A 22,653-nucleotide genomic window follows, 5' to 3' on the forward strand; every position below is an offset into this window, starting at 1 on the left:
GTCATTTAAGTTCTCTTTCCCAGGAATGATCTCAAAATTTTTTCAACAGCATTTTAGGTTTGGAATGTGTGAAGTCTGTGGTTCTGAAGCCACTAATGAAGGATGTGGAGCCCCTAGGTTTGGTTTTCTCCTCTTGAGAGCTGGTCTGGAGCCCCTGTGGGGCTTGGGTGCTCTCCTCACCTCAGCAAGCTCAGAAGGGAATGGGAGCTTCAGGGTTCAACCCTAGGGTGGGGATTGAGAGAGATGAATACTGTCATCTAAAAAGTGTTGGAGACCTGCATTGAGGGCCCCCCTTTGCCTCCTAGAATTCACATTTTCTTCCCTAACCTCTCAGTTGTATTGATCTAGAAGTAGAAAAAGTAAAAAGTGCAGAAAAGTTCTTTGAGATTAGTGATATAACATTAACATTTAAAATTGGAGAGAGACATTTAGACAAGTAACATGCTGTGAATCAGATTATTGTTGCTGAAGGATTGTCAGCAAGGTTTCATCTCTTCTGTGTATATTTTGAAAAGCCAAAAGAGTCAGATGCTCTTATTTCGTAAGCCCACAGAGATTACATTGTAACCTGTGCATTGAGGAAAATGAACTTTTAACTGCCTTGAGGGCATGGCCACATTATTCCCTGTCATTAACTCCAGTTGGCTTAAGAGCAGAATTTATAAGCAGAACTTCAGGGTATAGAAAAATAACAGTAGGAAATGAATATGTAAGTAACAAATACTGTGTTTCCATGGAATTGTGGGGAAGGAAGGCAAATAAATACGTTTTACATACATTACCATGGATGCAAATAGATGATTCTCTATGTTGTTAGAGGGGAGAGATAAACACTACTGAAAATGCTTCTCAGGGTCTGAAGTCTGACATCATGCATTCTATGTGTTCATGTCCCCTCATGTGGTATGAGGGGGAAAAAAGAGTGTTCTTTTTTTGATTGCCAACTTTTGTACAATGTGAACATAGGAAATACAAAGGCTGCCTAATGGGAATGCTTTTTATTATACATTTATTAAGAAGTAATGTCTCTTCCCCAGATAATATATGCAAAGAAGTCATCAAGGACAATAGTTTGGAGAATTAGTAATTAAGTTTTTGTAGAATATGACACATACTACTTTTACAATCCAGTGGAAAACAGCGATTCTTGTAAGTGTTGATCAAATAAAATCAGACTAACTTTTTTACAAAGTATTATCCTGTGCTGTATATGGGAAAGGTTTAGGTCCTTTGCACACAGCTTTATGTTAGACAATTCAAAAGCTGAACACTTTTTATATACTGTAGTAAGACAGATATATGAACCAAATATTTGGAATAGACTTCACGATTTTTTTTTTCAGTGCTTACTGTTAATAATGTATTTATGGTTAAATTGACAAAAAAGGGTCAGGATTTAGTATTAATATCCTGAAGACAACCTCAAGAGACAGTTTCTTGCACTGTGGGCAGATCAGTAACACTTTGACTGTTCATCTAATTTCTTAAAAATCCACATAGAAGGTTTTGTGACAGTTCTCACTAAGCTCTTCTGGTGCTTCACTGACCTTGAAAAGCCTTTGCTCTTATGGAACCTCAGTCCTTCTTTTCCTTGCTTGTTGAATTACACACAGTGTTTATAGAGGATGAGAGGGAAGCTTTATGAAAATAAACTTACAAAGACATGATTTCAAACAAATAGTAACTTTTGGTCTGAATCTTAAGTTTCCCACAGGGAAGCAGCAGTAGCAAAGTGGGCTATGGATAGCTTTGCAGACAGATTGAATGCAGACCTGTATGGAGGTGAAAAACATCTGGTTGCACTGTAGTGTCATTGGAGCTCCATCTATATTCATGTTGCACCAATGAGCAATTTCAATGTTAATATTTTACAATTTGACACTTGATTTTGAAGGTTATATTTTTAGCAGGTAAAAGTGTAACTTCTTGTCTGGCTCTTTTCTTGATGAGTTTGTTAGTGCTTTTCTAGAATTCCGACTTGTGTAAACAGAAAAAACCCCTCTAAACAGAAACTTAAATAAAGCTGTTCTTTCCACTTCTAGTGCAGCATCTGACGTAGCACAAAGCCAGGTTACTTACCCACAGATGTCATTATCATGGAATATTTATCTAAAACAATTCCACTGGAATTCCACAATGTGAACAATGTGCTGGAGAAAATGCTTTTGAAAAGACATCTAATAGTTCTCAGTATCTCTGCTTTAAACTTTGCCCTGCAAAGGAAAATCTTTCTTTAGTTGTTGATCTGAGCCCAGTTGATCGCAGCTGTCTCTTACGATTCCTGATTCTGGTTTCTTCTCTTCTTCATAAAATTTTTGTTTTCTTTTAAAAGAAAACTGACAAAATGTAATCTTGCTCTCCCCTTTTCCTCAGGTCTTTTACATACTTGTCCCTAAATCCTCTGTTTTCTTCCTTGTTATAGCCACAGAAAGTATACTTTGGTTAATGTTGTTTAATCTTTTTTTACCCAGTAACATCACTCTGTCTTTTAATCTGCTTCGTTTTCCTTCTTAACATTTCACTTTCTCTTGTATTAGGATTTTCCAGTTTATAACTAAGAAGCAGAGTATTTTTTTAATTCATTTGGATCAGCGTGAAACAAAATGAATTGAAATTGAGGTTCTTTTAGAGTGAAAGGGAAAACAAAGTGCTGTTTAGATTTTTAATTTTGTGAATTTGATTGCTTTATTTTAATGTCTTGTCCATGTCCCCACAGTTTTTTAGGAAGGAGATCCATAAGTTTATTATAAAATAAGGATTAAACTACATTCATTTGTTTTTCTCAAACCTGCAAAAATATTTTGGTTTAGAAAATATTGTAGCAGAATATTTAATTTAGATGCTCTCCAGATTTTCATCAAGCTTACATCTTCCCGTTCTTTCTGTGCAACACTTCTAAGGTACAGTCATTTAGTTGCATTTCCATCCACTTAGAGTTCTGAAGCATCGCCTTGGTCTTCTTGCCCCACCTTTCAGCTGGTGAGATCCTTTTGCTTGGCCTTGAAAAAGGCAGTCTTGTTCTTCTCCTATCTACTCAGGATTCTGCTGTAAAGGGATGATATTTCTGGCCCATGCTTATGTAGCTTTGGAATACCACACATTGAATTTTTCAGTCGTTTTCCTCCTTCTCTGTTTTACCACAGATGTTTCTTGTCTTCTCTTTCCTGGTACTTCAGGACTCATTTCCACTCAGTAGTCACTCATTTCGTATTCACTGTTTCTAACAGGCTAAACCTTACTCTGATACCCATTGTACCGAGTTTGACTCTGTCATAAACTGGTTTCTAAGTCCCTCTTAGGCCATCAGTAAACTGCACAAATAAATCCCAGTTAGGAAAAAGCACTATCATCACCTTCTCTCAGCATGTCAAAGCCCTTGGAGGATTTGGAGACAATGTTACCCAGCTGCCTTCTTTGTGTTATATCTCTTTTTTTGTGGGCTTGCAGCATGATCTCAATCAAATTTGAAACCTAAGCTTTGAACAGTGTCAGGTGGACTGTGCTAGAATTCCTGGCTCAAAAAAATTATAAGGTGTACAAGCACCATGGGGATAATGTGTTACAATTTTAAAAGACCAGAAAACTTAAGTAATAGCTGCAGTTGTGACAGGCTGAGGCTTTCAATTGTGCAGTGTATACTGTGACTGCTGAATCAAGTCATCTTTCTTTTAAACTTTCTATTTTGTTCCTTCTGTTGAAGTTAGGAATCAAAAGTTTCCTGTTCTATGAATGACAAGAATCAGAGAATGAATGTACACTTGTAATTAATTTTCAGCAATTAACAATTTGCAAGCAGTTTGAAATTTATTCTTGCCACTGAATAAAGAGCTTTTGGAGAAATAACCAAAGACTTAAAATTCTGAATCTGCAGCTTGGGAGAGGGAAGTCAAAGAAATTTGTTGAGGTCCTTCTTCAGTGGTAAGAATGCATTTGCTAACAACAGTTAATGTTTATTAATGAGGAACTGGATTGCTACTTGAAACTTCTGCTAGACTTTTGGAAAATGTTCTCTTGAAAAGAACCAGCTAAAATGTCAGTAGAAGGGATATTATTGTAGGTATCATGTCTTCAATAATTTGAGATTCTATAATGCATGTGGGCTTTATATGTCAGCTGAAGTTACTTATAAAGTAACTTATAAAGTTAACATTTATCTTGATGATGATTTGTGCTATTTAGCTTTTAGGTCTGATCTTATGCCCATGTCAGCTGTTGTTGGAAATGATAGAGACATTTGGAATCTGGAAGAATCAACTTCACAATATCATCATGACTCCTTGGAAGAGTGATGCCAGGTTCCCAAATGAGTCAAGCCATATTTGAAAAATCTGTGGACCCAATTTACACTTTTTGTGAGAGAATCATAAAGGGATGTGCTGATAATTCAAAAGTCTCTCCTCAGTTACCAAGTACATTGTCATTCCATTGGCTACTTGCCATCCAGTTTTTGTTTTCTGTGGTACCACTCTTATGTGCTAGTGCAAATTAGAATAGGAACAACTATGGTGTGATTACTATGGCAGCATAAAGAAAGTGTATTTTTTCCCTTTTTTTAATGCAAATAATGAGGAGTTAAAATGATAAAAATTAGTTATAGAAACTTCCATTAAAGATGTGATGTAGTGAGAATGCATGAAAGATCTAAATTTTTTGGAAGCTTTCAGGGTGGAAATTAAAGCATTGCTTCCTGAGCTTTGGATGGCATTCTTCCTTTCCCGCCCATGACAATGGCAGTATTGCAGTTCTGTGTCCCTGGATCCAGTTAAATTCCTTGTAAGCTAATTTATGCTAGACAGAGTGCATTTTTCTAATTGCATGTGTCCTGTTACTTTGCTACTCATAAATTCTCAGGCTAGAGAATAACCTTTATAAAGGAGAATAAGAATTTTCTGTATTTTATTATCTTCAAGGTTCCACTGGTGTTCTTCATTTTTTGGAAAGTAAAAGATGCAAGGTTTAATGTTTTCCAGGATGCTGACAAATTATGTTACAGGTCTTACCTCAGAAATTGAAGTAAATAGGGATCATAAAGGCTGTTCTTCATCTTCTGCTGTTATTTCTCCTTAATCATGAAGCACCTAATAATTATTTTAATTTCAGACCGCTTTATTGTTACCTCTAACATGTGCAAATTAAGCATATATTAAGAATGTACATTTCATATTGGGTGATTGAATGGAATTTGTTATTGTGACTAAGTTGCTTTCAGAATTTTCTATGCATTATTCTAAAAATTGACTTCCCAGTAATATCGTTCCATAAGACACACAGAACTTTTAATCTCTTTTATAGGGTTGTGACTCTCAAATGAGCATGTCAGAAGTGTCCTGCAGTGAAAGTACCTCCTCTTGTCAGTCTCTGGTACATGGATCAGCTCCAGAAATCCTCATTGGCCTCCTCTATAATGCTACAACTGGAAGATTATCAGCAGAAGTGATAAAAGGCAGCCACTTCAAAAACTTGGCAGCGAACAGACCACCCAGTGAGTGAAAATCTTTTTTCATCCTAATGCTTCTGTACTGGTGGGATTCTCAGTAGCAAGGACTTCAATCTTATCACTTAGTCTTACCCAATCAAAATGAAATAGAGCAATCATCAACTAATCTGTTTCATGTTTTATATTTCTAGTCAGTTGGGAAATAGCAAAAAATCTAAAATTCAAAATATTAATTGTAAGTTGACAAGCCTGTTTTAATTTTTCATGATGACTGACTAATAAATTACCTTTATCATAATGATTAATTGCTAAATTACTAATGCCTCACATCACAGGCCAAGAATAAAAAAGTCAGTGTTTAAAGAGAAAGTACATGCCAGTTAATATTAATATAAACATTCTGAACAGTTATTGCTGTTCCTGGAGGGGTTGATGCTGCAGTCTTTAATTGCCTATGTGCCTGTATATATGTGGTAATATATGTAATTTGGGAATGTCAGTAAAGCAAGGAGCAACCACTTGAGGCCTTTGGCATATTTACTGTACAGGAGGAATGTACACCATCAGAGAGGACTTGAATTGTGTCTTCAAGCATTTGTTCAAAAATACATGTCTGAAATATCTGTGAACTTTATATACTTCTTAAGTGGAGCCAGATGGAATGTCACGGGGAGAGAATGTTATTACTGTCTCTAGCTCTTTGATATAGCTTGAGAAAGTTTAATAACAAGCTTCTCTTTTTTTCTTCTTTTTCTTTTCTTTTTCTTTTTTTTTTTTTGATTTTTGATTTTTATTGTTTTTGAAGGTGGTGGGTCTGATTTACGTAAATGTTAATAAGAAATGCCTACCTGTTCCTTTTGATTTTGTCAGGAGGCTCAGGTTTTAGCTACTCTTTGTGGCTTTAAACCCCAGATTAGTATGGCACTAGCAGATTATCTGCTACTGGATTATGTATTAGGCTGCCAACATTCAACATTTTGTAAGTGGTTTGCACATCTCACTTTGTCTTCAGAGTTTAGGAAGTAAGCCAGAGCTGATAGTGATGCTCTCTCCTCTTCCTCATTTTCTTGACCCATGTTTGTTCTATTCATAGTTGGCTCACCTTACTCTGCTCTGCAAAGCCAGACTTTGCTAGCATGGTCAGAGAAGGAAGGCAATAGATGAATCTCTAATACTTTTATATAATTGGGCAGCTGCCCCAGAGTCACCTGTTTGGAGACAAAGTGTAGAAACAGATGAGGAAAGCCAAAGAGGACACTGGAGTGTGGGAAAAAATTAAAGGGAGAGATCACCTGTTTCTTTAAAGCCAAACCAGATGCTTATCTTTCTGGAATCTCAGATATAGCCAGTTTTTATTTAATATTTAGAGTATGCAAGGTAGGAGGGGTTTAGTACTTGTTTTGAAAACAGAGAGGCTCATTCCCCAGTATGTTAATTCCCAAAATGTGCTCAGTGGGCTTGTGCTATGTAGCTAACAGTTGTGAGTGTCGCTGGGGTCAAAAATCTGGTTCAGATTGCAAGAAAGGAGCATAGAACATGGCACGCAGCCCTGTAAAAGCATGTTCTGTCTAACCTTTTTGGTTAGACATGAAAGAGCTTTCATGCTGCCTTTTGTCCCTGTGAAGGATAGGGGGAGGATTTGATAATATCAATGGCCCAGTTCTGTTAGGGCAAATGTGGGTTTGGAGTTCTGTTGTTTCTTGAAAGCTGGAAACTAATGAACTTTCTGGGTCTGGTAAAACCATGCACAGAATATTTTGGAATCCAGATTTCCCCTTTGGGCTGTTTCATGCTGTCCCCCTCCCCTGCCCCGAGGAGTGGTGGCACCTTTTAAACTCCTGGATCAAGGTCCATGCCACTGCCATAAGCTAATCCCATACATCATGGACATCTGCCAGCCTCAATCTGTGCCATCATTTCCACAAAATGAAAACTAAGGCATATAGGGATGATGATGATAATGAAGAAATGTCCTGTTCACATTTGTTGTTTGGACTATCAGTGGTCCAGAATCCTGAGAAGTGCTGCAAAGTATATGCACAATTTAGTTTTCATTCATGCATTGAGGAACTGTGATAGAAATGGATGCAATTACTCTTTCCCACATTTCTGTAGTCTAGGGCTTGGGAACTTGAGAATTTTTGTTAAGTGCCTCTGCAGCAAATATGAACTGAATACTAAATTTCTACTTCTTACTAGTACATGCTCCTCTACTGCATATTTATATTACATAGTAACTCATTTAGCAGTTGCGTACAGGCAAATGGTCCAAATCCTGCAGGCAGTAACAGTGGATGTGTCTTCTTTGTTTCTCTGTGTGACAGTTGATATTTTGCCTGAGAAAAAGATGCTTCTCAGTTTTTCTTGAGGTTTAGTTGAAACAGGGTATGAGCTTTTGCATATTAAATGCATGTGTGTATATGCATGCACACACACATTAAATCCATAAATATGTGGATTTTAATAAGCAAGGTCTTTACATCCTAAATAGAGACCCATTGCTGAATTTGAGATATAAGTGACCCTCAGCTCTTTTTAGAGATAACATCAGAGTCATTCTTGTGCCCCAGTTCATCACTACTCAAGAACTGAAGTATTACAAGTATCTGTAACTAGAAAAGCCAAGGGCAAAACCAGCTTGGTTTTCAGTTCAATTATTTTTCATTTTGTTGCTTAATATATGAAGTTTAATTACTTTAATGTGCAGTTTTTCTAAATATGCTGGAATTTGCATGAAAAAGCATAAGATTTGATAAGGATATAGTGATTTTTACTGAATCTGCTATAACTTAATGATTTGCAGGATTCTTGCTATGGTAAGTGTGGCTTAGAATCCAGTGTTTATTAGTCCTAAGATAACCCATTATATAAGCAATATAATTTTTGTTAAAGATTACACAAAAACTGCATAAAATTTCCATTTCATTAAATTTTACCTAACAATCCTTTTGTTCAGTCCTTTTTCTGATCTATGCTGCTATGGTTTCATGTTCTTCCACTCCAGTGAATAGTGTTTCCTCTTAAACTTTAACCTTTGATCCTCTCTCACCCAACTATTGACATCTGGTCATTATTTCTTTTACTGCTTTCCACCCCCTGTTGTCAGACGGACTGTTCTGTTGTCTAAAACACTTGATAGGTGGACAGGTTTATATAATCCGAGGTGAGTTCCTGTAGAAACTAATTGGATGTTGTCTTTTTCATGCAAAAGAAACCTGCCAGCAGTAAAATATCCACAGCTGCCTACCATGCCAGTTTATAAAAGTATATGTTTATTTTTTGTGGCACTCTTTAATGCAAAAGTTGCATTTATCTCTGATTATGGATGTTGGGGTTTCAGTGTACCTGCAAAGTGAAAATACTCAATGTGGTTTTTTTAGCATAAACTCCAACCTTTAATTGATATTATCCATTAATATGAAAAGATAGGAATAAAAATTAAATATGAGATTGTTTTATACAATTTTATATTTCCTATCATTAGTTAACTTCATGAAATGTGCATCCTTCTGCAGGAGCATGGTTTGGTGCTTTTGGTCCAATGAAAATAGATATTTAAAAATAAGGGTTTGTACCCAAATGCTAACACATAATGTGCACTTACTGCATTACATTACTTGCATTAGCTTTTTAAATGTATGCTTAAAAGCACCATACAAGCTACGTTTTGAACAATCATCTTGAATTATGCAAAAACTTGCTTTTCTTAAAACATGCAGTAAATGTATTCCTTCATGAATCTAGGAAATAATAGGGGTTTTTGTATTGTGTAAACTGCCATCTTTGAATGCACTTTGCTACATTTTGGTTTTCAAGATAAATAAAACTGAAAAGCCCAAAATGAGAACCACATCCATGCAGAGATTATTCTTAAGCATTTTATCCTGGCTGTTTTGATATCATTGCTGCATTTTGACATAATTTTTTTCCCTCTTCATTAATTACCTTTATTCCACTTTGTTTATCCATATTCTTTGAAATTTCAGTGGTGTGCTTACAGTGTTGTGGCTAGTTGGAGCTTGCTAAGTGTTAATGCAATTTAAGTTTTTTTACACTAAACAAGGGGGGGGTCAATGGGAAGAGGATTATGAGGTATACCTTTAACTTAACCCATGTACACAGTGCTGGAGCTAGTTCATTTGTTAGTGTGTTTGTAATATTTTGTTTACTTGTCATCTCTCCATGTGTTCAGCCATCCCGGTATATCCCATATCCTTGTTCTCTGTAAACACCTCATTCTCCAAATCTCTGGCTCCAAGCTATCTGATGTCCCACCATGTGACTTCTTTTGTAGATACATATGTTAAGTTAACACTGCTGAACTCGATGGGGCAGGAGATGTCCAAGTGCAAGACTTCGATCCGCCGAGGGCAGCCGAACCCGGTGTACAAGGAGACGTTCGTTTTCCAGGTGGCGCTGTTCCAGCTCTCGGACGTGACGCTCATTCTCTCCGTGTACAACAAACGCAGCATGAAGCGGAAAGAGATGATAGGCTGGATTTCCTTAGGTCTCAACAGCTCAGGAGAAGATGAACTCAACCACTGGACTGAAATGAAGGAATCTAAAGGACAGCAAGTCTGTAGATGGCATACTCTACTGGAATCCTAATGGATGGTAGAAGGTGCAGCCGTGGTTCTAAGGGAGCTTGTTCTCCCAGGAAGACGATCGTCCCTGGTCGCAATCAGCAGATTCGTTGGGGGAGTAAAAAATGGAAATTGCGGTCAACATTCCATTGGAAAGGATGCACAACCTGCAAAATGGTGGGATTTAATACAGAATCTTCACTTGGTGTCATGAACTTCCTTGGTGTCAGAGGATCCTTGCTGTACACAGATACGATAGCGGTCCCTTCCCCATCCACCTGATGCTGTATTTGTTTGGGTTTGTTTTGTGGTTTTCAATTCAGAAACATTTTGTGCGAGGTTCTCCAAATTAATGTAAGCTCCTCCTTGTGTACCTTTTGTATTGCTTTAATACTGTAGCTTCTGACCTGCCTGCATTCAGATTAAAGGTCAATAGTTTGCACTTTCAGAAAAATTTAGTGGTCTGTAAAGCAAAAGCAAAAAAAGAAAAACCACTTGTGAAAGAACACTTAATAATACAGCAAATAGAAATATACTGGTTTTTTGCACTGAGTTTCTTTCCAGGAGCTTGGTAAAGTAAGTTTTCATTTTTTGATATGCAGTTGGTTTGAAAAATACTGGCATTTGGGCATCAGGTGAACTTTGACATCAAACTAATGTTTCTTCAATCTGTGACAGGAACAAGCTCTATATATGGCAAAAATTGGGTTTTTCCCTCTTGCCTGTACTTCTGCCTAATCCAAAGAGACCAGACCATTCGTTTGGTCCCTTCCAAAACTCCTTAGACAGGTTGTACTGTAAAACTATGTAACTTTCTGTTGAAAGCACTTCCTCTACTCATGTATTCCAATGTAGGAAGCTCATAGAGCACGACTTTACTAAAATATATTTTCATTAAACAAATTGATACAGGTTTCTTTAAAATGTCAGCAGTTGGAAGTTAGGTTGAAGGACTGTGAAGGAAGTAGTGGCAGTTGAACTACTCTGGATGAATGCAAAATACTCTATGGCTTTGCTTGAAACAGGTATCCATCCGGGTCTCTTGTGAGCTGTTTTAGGCATTACCATATGCTGTTTGTTGGAAGTAGAGAGCAGACCAGGGGTTTTTACCTTTCTTCTTGAAGAAGAGAACATCAGTAAGTTATTTTTCTAGTGATTTGCCAGCAATTGAACGAATGTTCACACACAAAATAGAAGTTTGCTTTGCTTATGTTCAGGTTGGGAAACACAGCTTATTAATGATGCAGTTGAGAAGCTGCAGTATCACCAGATAAACACTCCTGGCATCCACCAAAATTGGGGAAATATCAGTGCTTCTGAGGTTCCTATTTGTCCCGAAGCTTTTAGCTGGACTCACACCAATTTATTGACTGCTGAATCCAATTCATATTACTAAAATTATAAGTTACTGAGTAGATGTATTTTAAAAAAGCTTCCCAATTTAAATATTCTTTTTGCTTGTAATTACAAGTTTTGTTTAGGTTTAATTGTTCCTGTAAAGAAAACAAGCAATTTTTTTTTATTATGAATGATGGTAATGTCTTACTAATATGAGACCTCACTGACCATTGTAGCACTTGGTGGGTAGAAGAGTAAAGTGTTGGATTTTGTTGAGACAATTAGTGTTAGTCTCAAGTGTTCTCATTAAGACAGATGTGTTCCTCTTGAATTCCTTTATAATACCTTTGAACAATCCTGGGTTTGGGGTATACAGACAGTCAAGTACAGTGGGACTGGGGATGGTGAGTATGCTGTAATAAAGATATTTCACATGGTTCTCAAATTCTCACACTATTTAACAATTTCATTAAGTCCTTTTTAAAGGATTTTGTAATTCCACATCTTGGTTTATTTGGTGTCATTAGACTGATTTATTTGCAGAGCCAGGCTTTCAGTTTTTATTGATTTAAAGACTTAAACTTTATTACAGACCTTCGGGGTTTGGGTTTTTTCCTCCTGATATTGCACTGCTGCTTCATTTACAGAAGCTTTATTTACTAAATACAAATAATGCAAAAACTTTCTTTAAACAGGAATGGTCTTGCAGTTATACAATGCAGGTTGTCTCTCTCAGTCACTTTTGTTAGTCCAGTTTGAGAAATGTAATGTTGAGTGTAGAATTTAATACAAAATCAGCATTAATCTAATATGCATAAGAAAAATGCTCAGATTTTCACAATCTTTTCAGCCTTTCATATAATAGAAGCAATGACATAGAAGCTGTTGTGAAGCAGTTTTTCATTGGATGTGGAGGTGGTTTTATCTATTCTGTTTGTGGATATTCAGATGCTCTTTCCTAAAACTGAAAATTGTCTCTTGATGGTTGTCTCTTTGTACAGGTTTTGTTATTTAAAATAATGTACAATACTGAACAGCAAGAACTGGGTCAGGTAATTCCAGTGGAGAACATACTTAAGATCATCACTGAACAAATGAAGAAGTCAGTTTGGAAGGTGCAGCAAATAACCTCTTACAGAACCAAACTAAACAAAACAGTGTTGTGATGTGAGTTTCTGTTTGTAGGTTGCATTGCTTCAGCTTTGCATTTCACCATTTAGATTTCCAAGGCACTGAAATCTTAATTTAGACACAACAGAGATTTATGGTACTCTGTGTTGGGCTCATTTGGGAAGAGGAATCTCTCTCTAGGACTTTTCCTAAAGTATTCAGGACCAGTCTGTGCTTCACAGAAGAAGGATTGGTTTACTTGGATTTATACTGTACAGAGGCTAGAAACTGAATGTTTAAAGAATGGAAATGAATGTTTCATTTTGACACAGTAGAACATGGATTTGCTGTGCAAAAGCAGTCACCCCAATAGTTGGATTCACCTTGGGATATTTGTGAGTTAATTGTAGTACCAATAGCTGTCATGTTGGTTTTTTCTTCCTAGAACCTATTCTTATTATTTGTTTTGTTTGTAATTTTGTTTTTCATTGCTTATGCAAACCTACACCTTTGTATTTGAAATCTGCCTTCATCTGTTGTGGGTTTTTTAAACCCTACATAAGGGCTTGCACACACAGTGTGGTTTTGTGCATTCAGTTAGGGCTTAAGCATGGAACAGAATTGCTGAAGAACAAAGTATCAGCAACAAATTTGAGGCACTTATATTTTCCCCAGAGTTGGCTGTGTTTTTTTCATAGCTTTTTGTTGTTTGCCTTTGTTCAAAAGTACAGTAAGTACTTGAAAAAAATGTATCAAATTAGTTACTGTTCTACTTTGTGTGCCGGCAAACCATGTAGAAATTGCAGATCTTGAATTGAATCTGTTTCCTGTCAGTATAGCCTTAAATAATTGTAGAACAGTGACGTTTGTGCAGGTTCTCTTCTTGGAAGTATTGCATCCTTTCTGTATATGATCTGTTTGGTTTAGTGCTTAGAACATTTCACACAGGTCGTCCTAAAGTGTTATAAATGTGAAAAAGTTGGTCAGTTCCTTTCTGTTAAGGGCAAGGCTGTGAAAGGCAGGAGAGGCAAGCAGGGAATCAATGCACCGAAGGAGGAGAGGTTGTGCAGCGCCTGCAGGACATCGCTGTCTCCCGTCCTGTGGAGCAGAAGGGCAGCAGAGCCATCCTGCTGCTCCTGCTCAGCCAGGGGGCACAGGACACCAGGGGAGCACTGGGAAGATGCAAAGCTTGGTCCCTGTGCTGCTGCCTCATGCTCAGGATGTGAGATGTCCACGCTATAGCTGCACAGTGAGGTCTGACCGCAAAGGCAGAAGCAAGGCAAGGTGTAAGCTCTACTATGGGAGAAATATGACAATTTCTAAATGAAATGGAAGTCCACTAAACTCATTAATAATTAGATTTGGAAATTTGGTTAGCCCTTGGAATGAACATTTGTGCTTTGGAAGCTAAACATTATTATCAATTTAGAAAATAGTTGAGCTGAAAACAAGATTTTATGGCATTTACTATTGGAAATTCTTTTACCTGTAAATTTGTCATTGACTTTTGGTGGCAGCTGCAGTTTCAGCATCAGTACCTTTCCCATCAGTACCTTCCCATTTTCACACCTTTGGAGAAATTATTTTGTTGTCTAAAATTTGTGTTTACAATGTTCTTGATGTATTCTCTTTTCTCCCCAATGGCTCACTCCTGCAAACTCCCCATGTCCCTGAAAAGCTGCCTGTGGCAGTCACTGGACCTTAGACGTAAGGGATACTGTAATTTAAGGTACTGGTGCAAAATTTCTGTCACCTCTCCAACTCCCAAAGATTTCTAAAATGCAAACCATCAGTTTTAATATAGCAAATGAGAAGAAGAAAACTTCTTTGAGGGAGACATTTTCATGTAGAAATTGAGTACAGATCACTCTTACACATCCCAATTCTAACAAAAAGTCTGGGATAAGGTCAGGGAATGAGGTTTGAGGGCAGGTCTTCTGGCCTGAGCTGTTCCAGCTTGAAACTAACAACAGAATGCCCTTTCACTGAACTCAGAGTTGTATTGAGCCCTCCATTTATGACACTTTTCTGGTGGAAAAACACTTGTCCTGTTTATAGTAGTCTTAAAATTCTGACTTGTCACTTGGTTGTAAGGCAGACTGACTTCCTTCTGAAGCTGAATTCTCAGTAACAGGTTAACATCCTTTTAATTTTCCCACTGGTGTGCATGCCTGCCTGCCATTAATGCTAGTGAGAGGAGCCCACAGGCTTCAAGAGAAAAGCAGACCTCACCCTGAAGGTGTGAAGAGCAATAGGACTGGTAGGTTAGAGGGGTGGTACAGCCTGGCACCTGCAACACAGTCAAATATGATTCAGTTATGAATGGAGGCAAAATACCAAACATCCAGATACTGCCACAAACTTGTTATTTAATCATTATCTCTTATTTTTGTTTCTTCTTTTCCTCAGCTTTTGAAATATGTTTTATAAACTTCTTATTAAAAATGTTAAAGCAGTCCCTAAACATCTTGATCGTTTTAACTGGAATATTCAGCAATGTTTATTGTTAGAAGAAGCCATCAAGAATGTTCTGGTTTTTTGGTCTTTAACTCAACTGCTAGATTTTGTAGTACATCACAACTGGATTTCAGACTACTTTGTTCTGATGGTAGTTCTTGAGGGAAGAAGAGTCACAGGAGCATTTCCATGTCAGTGAATCACCAATTGAAGAGATGTCATCGGAAAACGAGAGCATTAAAATAAGAGATGGCTCCTTACAGTAGCAGTGACTCATATTCCTCTCTTGGAACCCTGTGGCCCTCGGAGTGCCCTGCTCAGACAAACTGTGACGTGTGAGTTGTGAAATTCATGCATTCAGAGCAGTGCTGGTCTCTGTGGACGTTGTGTGGCTTCTAAACCAGTGTGTTTTACAGAGGGTAGGTGGTTTTTTATTTGCCTTGGGTGTGTAGGGCAAGTGCCAACTGTCCTACAGTGACATGGGTTAGTTTAGCCTTAAGAACTTATCACTGCCCCTCCTTAAATTCAAGCAGGGTTTCTTCCTTTCTGCAGACTATGCAGAAATCTTATGCACGAGTATCTGCTTATATTATGTCTACCTGAATATGGCACAATTATTAGTGCTGGCAAGCTTAGTTCCTATGTGGTGTGGCTGAAGTAATGGATGGACCTGGTACATGCTGGATCAGGTTTTGCTGGATCAGGCTTATGCTGGATGGATATAGGTACATGGTCCTTATGCTAAGAATGGGCCAGGAGCCAGGAAAGTGGCTGGTACTGCTCCTGTAGGAATGAAGATCAGGAGACAGCTCTGCTCAGACAAAGGCAAAGCTGTCTTATAGCAAGAAGGATTAATTCATTTCCTTGGAAGCATCTACTGGTCGAGCTGGCATAAAGGCCCTACTCAGGAGAGCAGAAGCAGTAATACCATACCACTGAAGGAATACCTCATGGACATTCAGGGATGTAATTAATGTCATCCTTTTCTCTCTTGTCTCTGAGAACAAGGGTCTTGCCCATTGTATGAATATATTTTTTTTTCTGTGTTTTGCAAACCCCGTGGACACTGATTGCTTGCTGAGGGTCTAAAGTGGATTGCTTTTTAACTTTTTGTTCATTTCCAGAGCATGAATTTGAATGATTTTGCAGAATTAACTAGAAGCATTCACATAGCTTTGAGATGTAATCTCTAGGCCATAGTACAAGCAAGGAGCAGGGCTTTGAACCAGTTTTGATGGTCAATTTTGCAAATGGCTTATTATGACATTTTAAGAAAATTTCTAAGCAGTTGAATGTATTAGGGAATATTTACAAAAAAGGACATAGAGCAATGATCTTTTTTTACTATACAGCTAGTTTGCTGTCCTTTCCAGTAAACCACAAGGTTCATTAGTGCTCAGTACTGTTTCGTTTATGATAAATGTTTTTAATGTGATTTTCATGACAAAGTGTAATTAGTGAAACCTTTTATTCAATTTTTCCCTTTATTTGCTTTTTTTAAGGAGAGATTTCTCCTTATATAGTATATATACTTTCTTACAGAGCTTTCTTACCTATTTTTATATAAGATGATTTAACAATGTAAAATTAAATGCTCTATGAGCAAGCTATATCACTGTTAACGCAATCAAAAGTGCTAATATAATGACTAAGGGCCTGAACCTTCTGCCTTTTACTCAGGTCCTGGTTTAACCAGATGTCTTTCATGCTGTGTAGGACCTTTCCCTGTAAGCACTTCCATCTAATCCTGGGGATGTCTCAGAGAAAGGCACTATTAACATGAATAACAGTGGTAAAACTGAGCCTCCTCTCCATTCTTAGTGGAACATCTGTCATGAGTAAAGGCTGCTGGCTCTGTCCCAAAATATAGTTTTAGATTATAGTTCCCTTGATCTTCAGTGATTTTGAACTTGTTTTTCTGGTGGCTTTAAGCTAATAACTGATCTTAGTGAATACAAATATTGAATTGTGCTGTTACCAGCAAGATTATTAAAATGTGTTCCACATTTTAATTCATTCTTTCATTGGGATATAAGGAATTGGATTTGTGAAGCATTATATTGCATAGAGATAGCACACTTTCACCACATTTCTAAAAGGTATGAAATATACAGTATGTAGCATTTTCTTGCATACTTTTATACTGCCTGTACGTCACCGATGCACTCGGTGCCTTCCTTCTTTTGTATGAAACCTAATCTGTAGAGAAACTGAAGTTATGGTGTGTAAGCAATGTCACTGCAACCCAAGAGATGTCTTAAACTGATTATTCCTAGTCCAGGAGGTTTCAAAGGGCAGTTCAGTTTGACACAATGCATTTCTTTGAATTTGAAGTTTTCCCCTTTCCTTCCTCTCCCCCACCCCGCCCCCCATCCAAAAAACTTCCTCATATGGCTGTTTATTGTTAATTGATTCCTGTGTCTGATGTAAGTCACATGGTGTTAACCAAAGAACCAAGCCTGTTTCTAATTATTTGGACAAATTATGTTTGGACTTGCAATTACTTAAAGACAAAAATGATATGATGGATCTCTGTTAACAAATATAAAATAGGCCTCTGTAAATGTGACTCCCAGCTGAGAATTCCAAATACCTCTTTTCTGACTGGATGTGCATTGTTGTATCAGTAGTAAAGTGTTTGGGTTGTGTTTCTTGGTGCATTTTAATCAAAATCCTATCACAAACAAAAATATCAGTCAGTAAGTGCTGTCAGATTAGCTTGGTTTACCATGTTCTACCTATATCTGAAGTGTGCTGCTTTAAGAACAGATTTGGCTTTCCTGTGTCTTAAGTCCTGGTGTTGTACAATAATTATCTGGTGTATGCTGGTCTCACAGGAACAGACTGATGCTGCATCGTATGTACCCTTCCTACCAGTGTCCCTTCATTGTACAACTTCTGTAATATAACACGGTTTTCGACTACTGTTTCAACCTGAAATTCCTTAAATTTCAATGCATGTATAGCCTTAAACATCTAAGACACCAAGCACAGTTATAACGGGAATAAGTTATATTTGCAAGTCCTGTTTGTCTCAGAAGTCATAGAATTATTTTTATATATCAGTCAAAGATTGTAGAAAATGGGTACATTGCAGTTGTGTTATCAACCATGCTCCTAATTATATGCACACACAAAAAAAGGCATTTTTGCTAAATGTTTTAGAGGTGAAGTATCAGTGCTTATTTCCTTTCTTGAATTTTTTTTTTGTTTTCATATTTCATTTCTGTACAGAACCTTGGTGCCCTTAACTAATACCTGTGACTGAATTCATACAGATTTTCAGTATTCCTTGAGCTGCTTTTCTGTTTTGTTCCTTTTTAAAATTGAATAAGCAGTAATTAAAATTCTCCTAAAAAATTGCCTTTTTTTTTTTTTTTTTTTTTTTTACATTTTGACAGTAACATAATTAGAGCAAATGACTGTTTGCAGCTGTTTATGCAGCTTATTAAAGGCTGAGAACTTTGTTTGAAGCTGTCATTACCATCCAGATGAAGACATACGTTTCATGGCATTTCAGCCCACATCAGGTGAGAACAGGAGCTCTGGTGATGAGTGTGCAGATCTGCACATGGTGTGTCAGACTCTGAGTCCCCAGAGGGATTTATAATTAAGTGTCACATTGTATCTATGGTATCTCCAGTTGAGTGTTGTCAGATACTCCTTGTTTTGGTTTCTTTCTTATTACCTAGCAAAAAACTACTTTTATCATTTTTGTGCTACTGTATATTAATCTTGAGGGTTTCCAGTGTGCAAGATCAGTTTAATGTTGTCAGTTCTCTTTCTGTAAAATAAACCCTGGACTTTCAGCATACACATCCCATACCTTTTCTGGGGAGAGCCAGAATGCCACCAGCTGGTTTTAGTTGTATTTACCTGTACAGCACAGGTAACTTCAGTCCCATGTTAGTTTGATTGAAACATGCTATAACCTTGGATCTGTCACAAAATTAAAATAGTCATTTTGCATATCTGAAACTTTGCAGCTGTGGATTTGTATTTTGTTTACTCTATCTCTGTGAAATGTATTTTTGTCAGTTTGAGGACTTTGGATATTTCAAAGTATTTTCTGTACGTGAAATCAGCTTTTTGCATGTGAATTTAATTGCTGGAAAGTATTTGAAAAAAAAGGAAAAATCACTTTTAATACCTTTTGTTGTCACTTTCCTTTGGATTTCATTACCTTGTAAACAAAACCAGACTTCACTGTTCAGAAGATAGTAACGTTTGGTCAACCTCTGGAACCGCTGTCTGCATTAAAGAAAAAAATCTTTTTTAATTTTGGCAAGGTAATCCTAGCCCTCACACACATTTTGGCTCTGTTTACAAATTTCCTAAGTTTCCCTGATTCCCTTTCTATCCCCCACAGTCTTTGTTGATGTCATGAACCTTCTGCTTAGAGAACTTTAAATTAACCAGTGTGACAATGTTCTAACAAATATGATGTGTATACTGGCAAATAAAGACACACTCAGGTGATCATTCTGATTGACTTTATACAGTTTCCTTCTGGGGTCATCTGTGGTTCTTTGCTTCTTTGTCCCACATGCATTTCTCAGAAAAGATCTCATCCAGCATATTTATGCTTAACTTCTGCTTTCTAAAGAATAAGTAGGATGAAATAATTGAGGCTTGATTTAAACATGAAAGAACACTTGCCACAAGTAACAATGATAATTTTTCTGTGACCCTACTTAGATCTTCTGTACTCTGATGATTTTTGTGATCCCTATTAGGAAAAATGTTTCTGGGCTTTCATGGAAGCTCAGCTTTAGGAGGTGAGTGAATATATGTATGTTTTAATACCTACTAACATGCATGAAAAAAGAATTGGTAGAAAAATTAAAGCATTTTTTCCTATCCTAAATGTGGGAACACTTAGTATAAAAAGCTTTTATTGTTTCTTCCCATTTCTGCAGATGAAAGGAGCATAGCCCAGTGACTTTTATCAGATGAAAATGGAGAGAGGGGTGAATTTCTTTGCTGTATGATCCTGACTCTCTGGACCATCACCATCCGTGCAAATCCTAGAACTCCTGCAAATGAGATGAAATGGTACTTGCTGCCATTAAGGCTAGCATTTTCCAAAGGCTATACAGCCAAAAGTAACATGACATTCTATATGCAGATGGTACATTTTTGGTGTTTGAGAAACTTTGAACAGAGCACCTGTGACCATATTCTTCAGAAGATGTCCCAAGACCTTTGGTATCCTTGTCAGTCAGAAAAAAATAGCAACTCAGGAGTGCCTGCCTCTAGATTATATAAGATTTGTTAACAGTTGATAATATGAAAAATATTCACTTTCAAATGAGGATTTGTGTAGCTATGAGAACAGGGCAGAATAAGTGAAATAGAAGCTGTTGACTGACAGTTGGTCACCAATTATGAAAGGCCATTTTCTACTGAAAGATCACAGAAAAAAGAGTCACTACACAGCTTCAGCTGCATGTGTGGTACCTTGCAGTCACCCATGCTTCATACAAGTAACTGAGAATTACTTGTAATGTAATGCTCAGAATTATGTGTAATGCTCATAGTTGGCAATTAGTTTGTTATGAAACAGTAATTGCTCCAGACAGGTAGAGCCAAGTTACGCCACTTTTAGGCAGATACTACTTTACCTGTCAAAGGTTTTCTCTGAGTAATTGTCTTCATGTGGCAAATTCCACATTAGATAGTATTTAAAATCCTTTGGAAGTCACTACTTACTTGGTACTGAAGGTTCCTGTGGGCAAGGACTATTTAGCATTTTTCTGGATGAAATCTGTAATTTTTGTTCTCTGGTATTTTTGTTTTTACAGTCCAACAGTGCAGTTCTAATTTGGTGTTCTATTCATATTAGACATTTCATTTTACTTGTAAATTAGCCCTCCCAAATGAGTGATACTCTTGCTAAGGCTATTTGTTGTATACTCTTGCTATTTGTTACCTGATAATTTTATTGAGTAGCATTTCAGCGTAGGGATTCAAAACCAAACTTACTGTTGTTTTGGCATAAGAATAGTAAGGATAGAAGGAAGAAAAATTGCAGAAATTAAATAAAACCTCATCAGGTAACATCATGCAACAAGTCAGCTGGGTTTTAGATAAATTATTTATTATTAAATTTAAAACCTAATAGGTTTGTGTGTTCTGAGTGTAGTTTACACTGGTTTGTTTTCTGCTTAATTAGAAGCCTTACATTTCATCTTATTAATAATGAAAATCCTCTTGTCAAATTGCGTAAGATCATGTTGAACTAATATGTATATTTTAGAGGCAGAATATAATTTCCCTCATAGCCTTTCATATTATTTCATTGCATTATGCAAAAATTATATTCTACTTTTAATTTTGCTAGTGTGAGGTAGGAAAACTTTATCTTCCATTCCTGTCTGAGAAAGTCCAGGTTTCAAGAATTGTGATGAAGAGAGTCCAGTCACTGTGGCCCCCTGTTTGCACTTAAAGGTTAACTGCAAACAGAAATTCAGAATACCAGGCTGACCGAGCTTTACAAATGTAGTGAGTGTGGGTATAAGAGATAATAGTAATCAAATCTAAACTGATATCCTGTGATGTCAGTTCTTGTTGCAGTGGTTCAACAGTTCAGAAAAGGAGCAGCCTAAACATGCCAAAGGAGACCAGAGTTGTATTCCCTTCGCTGTTACAGTTAAGTACACATTTCCCATGGCACCACAGCATTTTCATCTGCAGAGACCTAAAGTACCAATAGACTGAAACGTCAGTCACACAAGCCTTTGCTAATTAATGTCTTCGCCAGAAAATGTCTGGCATTCTTAGGAAATCAGGGAGATACAGAATGCAGAATTCATTCATATTTATATTAAAAAAAATAGGCAGGAAAAGGAAAAGCCACATAATCAGCTGTTTGATAAAGCTCCAAATCAGTCAGCTAGGCTAAAGGTCATGAATATGTAGCTAGATCTTAGTAAGCCTCAGTGGCAAATCATCACACACACTTGCTGCAGTTTCCTGAGACTGTATAAAGCACTTGGGAGCACAAGCCAGGCCAGTAGGCTGAGAAATGGCATTAACCATTCAGCCTTTGCCATCTGTCACCGTGCAGCCAAGCAGACACCTCTGATGGAGTCCTTCTGTGTCTCCTCATCTGGGTTTTTAACTGAGCTTCTTCACATGGGGCTTGCCAGCAAATACCAAGTACTGTCACCCACAGCTCTGCCATTCCTATTCTCATCGCTAAAACTCCTGTTGTCTGCCACGTCATTGATATATCCAGGCAGCCAATGACCTGTCAGACTAGTAAATTAATCAGTGAAACTGATGCACATCTTGGAAAGATAGCATGAAGTGGTTTGTAAAGCATTACTATATTGCAGCCTATGGTACTATATCCAGAAGAATGCTTTTCTGCTTATGCTTAAACATGCCAAATACATTTGCTGAATACCTCAGTTCTGCAGGCTTTCAGTTATGCTTACTATCAGCAAGAGTCACTGAAGGATCAGGATAAAACCTAAAAAGACTTCTTTAGTTTTCAGTGAGATCAGTTCCCCAGTGTGACTGAATTGGAACCTAAATGAGTGCCAGCACAGGGAGGGGGGTGGGAGTGCACAGCTGGAGCTGAGCTGTCCTTCCCCCCAATCCGTGCTTATCTCAGCTAAATACAACATGGAAATCACTACCTGAGGAAGCTCTGCTGAGCATGGAGGCATTTTACACAGCTGACTGTTGCCTAGTGGAATAAAACCAAATGCTTCTCATCTT

The 22,653-nt window shown here is 37.3% G+C and overlaps 1 protein-coding gene across 5 annotated transcripts in view; it reads left to right on the forward strand.

The window, feature by feature from the left end:
* SYT14 (synaptotagmin 14) overlaps positions 1 to 19,422 on the forward strand; it is a 96,675-nt gene extending 77,253 nt beyond the window's left edge. For 3 of the 5 annotated variants that reach the window (XM_054629879.2, XM_077175868.1, XM_077175866.1), the window contains 3 exons: positions 5,293 to 5,482; positions 8,544 to 8,600; positions 9,732 to 19,422. In XM_054629879.2, the coding sequence (XP_054485854.2) occupies positions 5,293 to 5,482; positions 8,544 to 8,600; positions 9,732 to 10,045 (561 nt within the window). In that variant the 3' untranslated portion in view covers positions 10,046 to 19,422. The remainder of the gene's footprint in view (positions 1 to 5,292; positions 5,483 to 8,543; positions 8,601 to 9,731) is intronic. The other 2 variants (XM_054629880.2, XM_077175867.1) reach the window with 1 other exon arrangement.
* The last annotated feature ends 3,231 nt before the right edge of the window (positions 19,423 to 22,653 follow it).

This window comes from Agelaius phoeniceus, chromosome 3, assembly GCF_051311805.1.
Source record: "Agelaius phoeniceus isolate bAgePho1 chromosome 3, bAgePho1.hap1, whole genome shotgun sequence".
NCBI classification, from domain to species: domain Eukaryota; kingdom Metazoa; phylum Chordata; class Aves; order Passeriformes; family Icteridae; genus Agelaius; species Agelaius phoeniceus.